This window comes from Hyalella azteca, unplaced genomic scaffold, assembly GCF_000764305.2.
Source record: "Hyalella azteca isolate HAZT.00-mixed unplaced genomic scaffold, Hazt_2.0.2 contig3273, whole genome shotgun sequence".
In the NCBI taxonomy this organism is placed as follows: Eukaryota; Metazoa; Arthropoda; class Malacostraca; order Amphipoda; family Hyalellidae; genus Hyalella; species Hyalella azteca.
Genome location: NW_025933525.1, coordinates 129,258 through 140,264, shown reverse-complemented (window position 1 = coordinate 140,264; position 11,007 = coordinate 129,258). Strand labels below are relative to the sequence as shown.

At 38.9% G+C, this 11,007-nt stretch overlaps 1 protein-coding gene and 1 long non-coding RNA gene across 2 annotated transcripts; one reads left to right on the top strand and one right to left on the bottom strand.

Annotated features, from left to right (window-relative positions):
• Positions 1–7,530: 7,530 nt before the first annotated feature.
• Positions 7,531–8,274, top strand: LOC108678314 (anti-sigma-I factor RsgI2-like). The gene has a single exon (XM_018166694.2). The coding sequence runs from the start codon at positions 7,531–7,533 to the stop codon at positions 8,272–8,274; it is 744 nt and encodes a 247-aa protein (XP_018022183.2).
• Positions 8,275–9,214: 940 nt separating this feature from the next.
• LOC125177579 lies at positions 9,215–9,962 on the bottom strand. Its single transcript, XR_007156584.1, has 2 exons — positions 9,786–9,962; positions 9,215–9,384 (listed from the first exon to the last, which is right to left on the bottom strand). It is a non-coding gene; the product is annotated as an uncharacterized LOC125177579 (long non-coding RNA).
• Between the last annotated feature and the right edge of the window lie 1,045 nt (positions 9,963–11,007).

The window sequence follows — 11,007 nt, the reverse complement described above, 5'->3', positions numbered from 1 at the left end:
CTTCAAACGTGTCTTTGTCTTCCCGGTTAGGCATTAACAAGCTGGTGACACAATGAATTATCGTTGGCACTTGAGTACAATGGTCAATATGTTGTCTGAGCTGCATATTGATCCCTAATTTGTTTCAAATTTGGAAACCTTATAGCTAGTGTATGACAGTGGTTCCCAAAGTGGGTGATATCGTCCTCCTAGGGGCGGTGGAAAGATCTGGAGGGGGGGAAGGAAGAAAGGGGCAGTAGGGGGGCGGCAGTCCCAGAAGTCGAAGTCTTAAGTTCGCACGTTTGTTTGACGATTTGAACGTGACAACACATGCAGAACATGACTCCGAATCGAATAAATTTTCTCAAGCTGAAAATCACCGTTTGGCAACATTTCGTTCCTGTTCTGTAGTTTGGAAGAAATTCTTTGATCGCTGCGAACTCCGGCCCATATCGGCTATCGCCATGTAACTCTAGAATGAAGGTGAAATTTAAACAATTTTCCCAAGCTAAACATCACCGTTAGGTCCTCATGAATACGTGTTCCAAGTTTTATCGAGCTGCGTTCCTTAGTTTGGGAGATATTCCTTGGTCACTGGATTTGGAGATTGGCCGTAAGACCGGCCTTGAGTCCAGCCGGAAATTTGTCCGAGCCCTTTTGAATTTCTAGTGCAGAAACAGCATGGTTGAACTTATAGTTCAACCATGCAGAAACAGTTTAAACTGTAAAAATATATTAGTTTACTAAATGGGGGTTCTATTTGTGAAACATACATTTGTGTTTAACCTTTCTCTTCTAAAATTGCAGCGGACTAAATAATCAAGAGAGAGGCATTTGATTTTATATGTGTCTGTCCGGGTGGGGGGCGCTAGAGTCTTGAGATCCACTGGAGAACCAAAGGGGGCGCCAGTATGAAAAGTCTGGGAACCACTGATGTATGAGAATAACTATGACAGGCAAGGTTTCACCCTATGCAAACGATTTTGCCCGGTTGCGTTATTTATAAAGGCTCAAAGGAGCAATGCACATCATGATTTATTTTAAGCGGTCTCAGCGTTTATGAGTCCTTTAGGCATAACGCCGATTCTTAACATCGCAGAGCATTCACAGATTACTGTGGTCTCGAACACGCAAATCACTGCCACAATTTTTCTGAGCTTAACCGCCATCGCCGATTCTGACCATAAACTGTCACACAGAGCTAGGATCGAACCTGCACCTCTCTGCTCTAATCCTGGTACTCTGAACTGTTAACACATGGACATACTGCCCAGTGGTACCTTAACGAAGGTTTGCCTAAAATCGAAATCTACCAATGATCTCGGTAGCAGTTGTCTTTAATTCTTAGGAATTTTTCTATACATCCTTCATCCATATAGTTCCCCCTTGGTCACTAGTAATATGTAAATCAGTTGAATTTAATTATTGCGACACATAAACGACGGAAAAATAATTTCCTTAGATATAATATTTCTAAAAATTCATGGATTACTAGCAGTTGGCTGTATATACATGGAATTGTTATGGTTATGTGATGTCTCACTTCCCTGATGGGTTTCCTTAATTAACATTGTTGAAGAAGTCGCTTCTGTGCCTCCACCCTCTCGCCACGCGTTGCCGTCGATGAACCAGTCTTTTGAGACATTACTTCGGTTGGTGTGCATCGCATGTCAAAAAATAAATAATTTTGATATTTTTAGAACATTTTCTTATTTATGGAAAAATGCACTATTGTGCTCGCCATGTCCGTCTGTCTGTCTGTCTGTCCGTTCGTCTGTCCGTGACCTCAAATTTTCGTCGACGAGAAAATGCGCTCTTGTAACTCACTGCAGTGAGTACTGAGTTATATTTTTTAAAGTTTGATGTAGAATTTAAAACAGTGATGGCTTTGAACTTATGTATCAACCTAGTGAGTGTTCCTAATCAGTTCAATACATGCAAACAAATTTGGGTAGACGCACAGTCAGGACTTTTTTTACGTCGGCAATTTGCCTTTATTAAAACAGAGTTGATTCGGCAGTGGACCTATCGTTGACAAATTTTAATAAATAGCAAAGTATTAATAATCATTTATCGATTCGTTCAAACCAGCTCTCGCGATTTAGTACATAAAATGAATGAGTATCGCTGTATCAATCGCAAATGAGTGTTGCTTCTCATCCTTTCCCCTGCATCGGAAAGGGTCACCGTAACTCGGGTCAGAACAAAGAGGGCGGCCCTAACCTCGAGGTCTCGAGGTCGATGGTCCCAAGTGTTATAAGAAAAATAACTTCTCCCTCAGAATTGGGGACCGTTTATCTGCTTATTCTTATTTAGATTTGGGCCATAGACAGCAACTATATTATTCACCACTTGGTGAAAATTATCTCGTATTTTTTATCTAATTGGATGCCTCCAGAATGAAAATTTGAGTAATTACAGTCGTGAACCATGAATGTTTCTACATTAATCTTTTACCTACACAAAATTACGTAACACGAGTGGAATTGTACATAGTATTCAAGTTTATAAGATGTCCGCGTTCATCCAAATGCGATGGAAAGTCATCCCGTCGTCGACCCCTCTTCATATCCGTGTTGAAAGCCACTAGAAATGTTTACGGTTCGACTTTCTACCTCACAAATCTTGTCGATTAATCAGAATTAGTTTACTGGCACTTTCTTCCATCGTTACGGCGATGAAACGAGCCTAGCGATGACACGAAAACTAATTCGCCCTAAATTGTGCCATCCACCGATGCGAACAATGTAAAAATGAACTTTTAATCGCTTACATTATTAATAACTGTTATTATTTATCTTTTATTTGTCGACGTTGTTGGGAAGATTTTGGTGGGTGTAATCCAAAGGTGATTGGACGATACGAATCATTGAAAATATTCATATATTTGACTTTCAAGACACATAGATAGGGCATATTTTATATTTGACCTGCCAATTGATTTATATTTTCAAATAAATGACACTGGTCGTATTGTCGACTGCATTAAATTTATGAAACATCTCGATTATCTACACTTGAAGTAAAAGCAGCTTTAGCATGTAAACAACTACAGTTGCTCATTATGTATTTTTAGTGGGTATCATGAAGGCGCACTGATGATATCTCCAAGATGTTTACATATTCGTGTCTGAAAATAATCGACCTACATGTAATCATTGCGACCACCTCCAGATATTGCTCCAGGGGTAGAGCTAGAGGTCTATGCAGGTAGATAGAAGGATCCAGGCGCGGAACCCAGCATGGAAAGAGGTCACAAGGGAAGGGTTAGGGCAGTTGGAAAAAGAGCTTTGCTGGTCCAGGTAAGAGCCCCGACACGAGAAGCCGCGAGAGAACTAGAGCGGCAGCAGCAGCAGCACCATCGCTACGGCGAGGCTGTCTGCGGAGTCGTATCGTGCTGAGGGCTTTATTGGTGACAAATGAGCAAAAAATTCTTTAATTTTTTAAATATTAGACACATCCTATGCTATTTAACTACCGTAGAACTTTTAACTGGAAATGTGAAGCGATTTAAAGTTTGGAAATTGAAGATGAAAATTTAGAAGCGATTGGATCGTCTGTTAGGTGATGTTTACAAGCTTTGGACATTAGTCTAATTGAGCAAATGAATATAGTGTGAGTTTATAAGAAATTTATAACTGTAATGACAATGTTTTTTCAGGTTGTTAATCAGCCACGCATAATTTAACGTTACGAATCAGAAACGTTGAACGTATTAAGTACGTTCATTTATCTCCGACACGCAGGAATTTTTTAAACTGAACTTTCAACTGAAAACTCATATGAAATTAAATAGAAGAGCAAAGTGAACTGGCTGTAAGTGAGTTCTATCTGTGCAAGAGGTTGAGATTTCTAGCACGCACGCAAGACAGTGACATGCGACACTCGGTCTTCCAAACGTTCTGTTGTGTCATGGCGTTTTGCAGAGTAATTGATACTTTCGTTAAGTTAATTGACGAGAATTTTAGGATTACGGTGTATACCTTTTTTGAGTGAAACATTATAAATACTAAGAGTGAATATGGTTAAGGAAAGAATGAAAAACGTGTGAGGTGGATTTTTTCAATATAAGATATTGTTTTTGAATAAATAGTAATAAGTTTAAAATTTATTATTAGTCCATGTGGATACACTTACACTGGCATTATTAGTATTCGATAGTATCGAGAGGTGCGTAATGTTAGCTTTAATTTTCATAATTTATTCGCAGCGATATTATTTAATTTATTCAAGCCCTGCTGCAGTAATTCATAACAATGATTTCTTGTTGTATATTTCAAGTCATGTGCTCTAATGTAGGCGCTCTGGTTATATCAGGGAAGGTTTCTTCAAAATTTAACAATACAGCAAAATTCGAAAATACAACAAAATTCAAAAAAGCAACAAAAAATCGTAGCTGCCTTTAGACAATCAAACACTGGCAGTTTTCGAGCCGACAAACAACCGAAAGAAGAGTTAGTTTAGCGGTTTAAATTTTTAATAAACAATAAACATCTTGTCTGTGATGAAGACTGTATTTAAAAAAAGAAATAAATAAGTGATCACCGAGTAATATTTGCTGATAAAGGTGAAATGTTTTATGTATGGGGAGTTTCTGTGTCTTGCAAACAACTGGGAATACGACTTCATATTCACAACATTCACCTGGTCATTTCATATGCGAACACGCAATGCCCGCTATTCTTATATAAATCAAACAAAAGTTTGAAAAAAACTTTTCGAAGCGAATTTCTTGGTGTTTAAGGTAATTTACACCAAAAAAGCTTATTTCTGACTCTCAGTAATGAAGGGTATTTCAAAGCAATGTCACAAATATTGCACTAAAAAATAATAGTTTGCTTCTTTACTAACTAAATTTTTAGGTTTAACTGACTTCGTCGCAGGGGTTGCGCTATTTTATAATGAATTCGAGGCAAATTGAAATTATTACATTAGACATTTGAAAAAAAATGAAATCAATATTTATCCCAATCACGGGATAAATCCCATTGTGCTATAAGTATATTATTTCTTTAGGCGATAAGATGAAGCGAATCATTTAGCCCCGGAACCTCGGGGCGGTTGTTTGCACATCCGCACCGGCGGACCTACATAAGACCTGGGCCCATACTTTCAAAAAAAGTTAAGAGATCGTAAGTTCATCCACCAATCATTGACGGCCTTTCAAGCAAAATCCACCAATCATAGATAAGAAAATAGAGCGTACGTACTTACGTTCATTTAGCGAGTTTTGAAAGTATATGGGCCCAGAGGTGAGAGAGAGAGAGAGAGAAGGAGAGGGCGAGAGAGGGACGAGAACATGAGGAGTCTGCCGTGTACAGTCGATACCGCGCAGGGTGTGGCTCTTCCCTGTCCTCGTCCAGGCATACCTGCTAAAAATAAAACAGACAAATGGTTTCAGCCCGCTTATCTCTTGTTCCTGTAAAGCTCCGTGGAATATAAGAATTAGGTTACGGGAGTAATATCATTTAGTACCGTGAATAATTCAAAACTCATGTCGACAAATTTGGGAAATTCATTGTACCAAAAATAAAATTAATCATGCAGGGCGCTTGTTGCGGCGTTGTGCAAGATTATTTCTGAAATAACATTTTCCTTATGTTTCATCTAACAGCATAATGCTTTTTATAACCTTTTTAGCGCATTTTCTCATTTATGGAAAAAAGGCGTTATTGTGCTCGTCATGTCCGTCCGTCTGTCCGTCGGTGACCACGTTTTTGTCGACGATAAAATGCGCTCTCTGTCGTTCACTGCAGTGAGTACTGGAGTTATACTTTTTTGTAATGCTGTGCAAAACAATTAAAAAGATTACTTACGGAAAAATTATAATCTTGTGCATCTTTTTTTCTTTCGAAGAAAGAAAAAAAAGCAGCTTTTTTATTATCATTTAATATGAATATAATTCTCGCGATAATTCGTGCCGAAAATGCGAGATATGGGACATGTTCGGGATAGTGGATATTATAAAGGAATAATAGACAAGAATAGACACATCGTTGGTCATGTAACTTAAAAAAATTTATTCCTTCCAGGGTATTCCTTCATTGCTAAAAGTATATTAAATGAACTGATTAAAAAAAACGTATAATTAATTTTATTTGTCCAGTGCCTTCGTCTTGTGCCATTCGTCTCATGGTTTAGTCCATGACGACGTTCTCAAAGTGCCCTCACATGTATTATTAAACTAAAATAGTGCGTAATTAATTCGAACCATCGAATTATGACTTTTCTCTGTTTTATCGTCACTTTAATAGTGATGTGACAACTCCGCACTGCCTTTTAGTACAAATCATGTCTCGAGAAAATCAACTATCGAAAACCGTGCCCCTGAAGAAAGTCAATGCAAGCCTAATTGTGAATCTACGGTAGTGCTAATGAAATAATTTAAATGCTGTAAAACTACCCGTACGGAAAGTAAGGGCACTTAAAACTTTGAATAAAAGGCGCCCTATTCATTAAATCCGAAAACTAAGAAAGTGATGACAGTTTTAAACAGCTCTGAAACAAGACTAATAGAGAGCATGTGAGTCACAAGTTAGTGAACCACAGAAGACCATAGCTCAAAATTGTTAAATTATTTAATCTTATCATCAGCATCAATAATATCAATCTAATCATCAATTTCAAAAGCAACCATCCTGCAGCATGATCCTGATCGGTTCTGAGAGCCCAAGTTGGTGACGCTGAGGCATCATCGAACAAGGTGCGTTTTTACGTACGTTAACAAAGACAAAAACTTTTTGGTGACTGTCAAGAATTAATATCAGAGTTTTCCGTGGATTTAATTTATAAATTCTGATATGCAGTTGTTTGAAAATGTAGCGGTAAAACGTTTCCTACATTGTCAACAATACGTTTTGTCCCTTTTCCTGTAAAAAGCTTTTACATACTGTTTAGAGTAAAGCCAAATTCAAGTTTTATCCTTAATATGGATGAAGCCATTATTCGGCTCATATTAATCAATATCGGGATAATTCTTCGCCAACTATTTTGTAAAATTTCCTACTCAAAGCTCAGCTAGCCTTCCATGTATTCATGAAAGAACTGCGGAAAACGTGACTGATTTTTTATTGGTTGAAAACTTCCTCGTTAACTTTTTTGAGTTTTTTTAATGGAAGTTTAATTGAGCTAACGTTATGAGTATGAAGGCAGGAAGATTTTGTAGCCTCTATTCGAGTTATATTAGTACAAATGCTGCTAAGTCAATCATCCGCTCTGCTTTCATGCTGAGACCAAAATGTTGAAAGTTTGATAAGTTTAACTTGATAAGAAACTTGCGAGTGTTTTAATAAAACAACAAATATTCAAAAGTTGTCTCTTCGCGTTTTAGTTTTGAATTTATTATCGGATCAAAATAGAGGCATTTGGAGGATTTGATCCATTTTATATATAATATAGGAATTTTATAACTGTCAATCGAAGTAACTAATTTAATGTGCCTTTCATGGCAGTTTTTTTTTCAAGGAGCGCACGTCATGAAGAGGGCAACCTCTTCATGCATCAGAGGCAGCCATTTACCGACGAGAAGTTCTAGGCGACCGTGGCTCCTCTATGCGCCGATCACACGGTCCCTACACTATCGGCCTTCTCTCTACTCCTGCTCCCCACAACTCTTGTAATCCTTCTCTTCCTCAGCCTACAAGCTTTCCTGCTACGTTCACTACCACACCTATGGAGCATCTTGACTTCACGCTCTCCCAGATCTCTCCAGGACTCGGAGTTGAAAATCTCCAGCCGCCAGTCTCTTCTCCTCCGCCTCATAAAAGTACTGTTACTCCTGCTGCGTCAAGTCCAGTTGCGACTCCTTCATCATACCCTCGGTATGAGTCCGTCTTCAAAAGCAGGTACTCTGCAACAACTCCGTTGGCAACTCTGTCCGTCCGACCAACCCCAACCACATTGCCTGCGACCACGTTTTCCTCTTCACGTATTTACACGATCTCTAATCCGACGTCTCTCAGAGAGCCTGGCAGTAGCCCGCTTTCTGCCTTCACTTCCATAGGTTCGACCCTCAAGCCCCCAGATGCAAACCTTTTGTCTACCCTTAGCACCTTTACTGCTTCGTCGCCAGTCGCTAGTACTACCACTTTCATCCAAACTACGGCCCTTGCCGGGAAGGTACCATCGCCCGAGCGACCGCTCAACGTTACACTCGATGCTTCGCAAGGATACGATAACTTGCGATACGAATCTGACTCCGCACAACCCAAGTCCAATCTCGAGGCGTGGCAGGCCAAACAGAAAGGTGATTATTACGAGTGTCAACAGTCATTGAGAATTAAGAATTTACTTTAAGTGTTGAACTCCATATATTGTGCAAACTTTTCACTATAAACCTGATACAAATGTAGATCGTATCAACTTCACTTGTAGTAGTAGTAGCATATCAAAATGCACAACCAGATGAATAAATATTTACACTTCTATAAGGCGTGTTTTTTGGAAGCGCTGAAATGCGTACTAATCGATACGGCAACCATATCTATTTTTAACAATTAAGCTATCGTGACTACCAAGACAATTAAAGTCATTTAAATTACTCCATCGTGTTGATTTCAGAATTCATATAACATGTTCTCCAGATAATTTAGTGCCTGCTATGTATGGAAAAGAGTTCTCCCTTCGAAAGCGAGCATGTTTGCCAGCTCGCTATTAATCAATTAGAAGTCGCGGCCGGACATCATTAGTGGCCGAACTCGATCGCTTTGAACAGACGCTTGCCGAGAGAAATTCTTATAAAAGCTTTGGGACTGGTCTATCCATAAAGACTAATTTTGTAGATCAAACTCAACTCAAATGACAGCATAAAGCCAAAAACGTTTTTCAATATTGTTGTTCTAAAAAATTTGAACACAAAGACTTTAAATTAGTGTTGAGTTGCGATTTGAATGGTGACTCGTGTTTAAATGCGTTAGCTGAACGAAAGATTGTTGGACTGAGCTAAACCAAAACCTGGCTATATATATATATTCGTCGCAAATACTCGCAGCCATTTAGAGACGTGATGATTTTCTGCATTACTGAACCTATGACCTGGCCATTTGTCTCAAGTCCTAGCAGCCACTTAGAAACTTGATGATTTACTAATTTTTCTCAGTTATTTATACGATTTCGAGCAAATAAAGTTACGGAATTGGACTATTGGACATGACTGTTTTAAATATTTATGATCAACTATTGATTTAAATTTATCTTGGTATATTGTCTTGCACAGTCAAATATTATTGAAATAAGTAAAAATTCCTGTATTTTCATGGGGAAAGCTCGAGAGGAACAAAACGAGCGACGCCAGGGTGGCTTGTGGGACTCGGCAGCTCAGGGCGGCGCTGGTCTGCCCAGAATCGGCGCCGTCATCTCGGCGGCCGGAGATGGCGCTCCTCCCCCACCACCCAGACTCACGGCGGGCTACAAGGTTAATAAGACAATTAAATACTAATCACATAAGACTTGGTTATTTTGACGGTCTAATATCACAGAACTCACGGCGGGCTAAAAGGTTAATAAGACAATTAAATAATTAATCACATGTCGCTTGGTTATTTTGACGGTCTAATATCACAGAACTCACAGCGGGCTACAAGGTTAATAAGACAATTAAATACTAATCACATAAGACTTGGTTATTTTGATGGTCTATATAACACAGAATGATTAAGTGGAGTTTTACCTAGAACAGTAATCCTTCTAAATCAACGACGTAGGCTACTGAACTATTAATATTAATTGTTGAAGTCTCAATCATGATTCATTGTATCCTAAACCAATAAACTGAATATTTTAGCAAGAATACAAGTAAGGTGACTCACTTTATCTGTTCATATCTTCAGAGAGAAGTTGTAGTGGAGCGGAAAAGTTCAGGGGGCAGCACGCCCGTCACTCGTTCACCTCGCACGCCTCGCCAGAGCAAGACTCCCCCACCGCCGCCAAGGAGAGGCAAGCTTCAGCCGCCTGTAACCTCTGGACAACATACCAAACTTTGTGGTGAGTATTCAGTTTATTGGTCAATCTATGGAATATAATGCATTTCTGTTAAACTTTTTAGCGCATTTTCTCATTTGTGGAAAAAAGGCGATATTGTGCTCTTCATGTCTGTCCGCCCGTCTGTCCGTCTGTCCCTCCGTGACTTCACGTTTTCGTCGACGAGAAAATGCGCTCTCTGTCACTCACTGCAGTGAGTACTGAGTTATATTTTTTTCGGTGTATGGCAAGGTGGCCCAGTGGTCACAGTTCGGTCAAAAAAAGTTAAGAGATCGTAAGTTCATCAGCCAATCATTGACGGCCTTTACTTCAACAATTTTTATAATTTTAATGTCAGATTAAAATGTACCTAATTTAACTAATTAAAGGAAGGAAATTTAAGGTCTATCCATAACTTTTAAATCATTTAAGGAATAAATTTAATTGATGCCAGTGGCTAGGGAAATGGCCATTATGAAATGTTTGCGTCATCAAACTGGCATTGCGCTGGTACCTAGAGGCCGGCGTTCGTCATGAATTGGCAATACCGGCAATTGCAACGAATTGCTATCTGCGCGAAATCTTATCACAATTACCGATGTGGTACAGTGAAGGCCACGGGGCAATGCAGATTGAAAGGTGTGTAAATAGCAGATTGAAAGGTGTGTACATGGCAGAGTGAAAGGGGTGTGCGTGGCAGATTAAAGGCATGTACATGGCAGACTGAAAGGGGTGTGCATGGCAGATTGAAAGGTATGTACATGGCAGATTGAAAGGTGTATAATATATGTTATCAAATTTTCCGCTTCTCTGAATTAAATATCCAAGAGTTTAAAAGGAAAGAAAATGAAAAGGGAGTCATCATGTCTCGATCCAAAATGTTGCGGAGACCAGCTCGATCATAAGTTCAATTAATTCGGAGCTGACGATGGAGCAGGACTTCGAAACATTTTCTATGAAAATTTGATGAATATATTTGGCATTTTATTTTTTAATTACTTTGAATTTTATATATTAATTACTTGACATGCTATTTACTAATTCTTAGCATTTTATGTATTTATTACTTTG

Excerpts from the sequence above, each read along its gene's own strand:
- LOC108678314 (XM_018166694.2), top strand. The coding sequence starts at position 7,531 with ATGCGCCGATCACACGGTCCCTACACTATCGGCCTTCTCTCTACTCCT.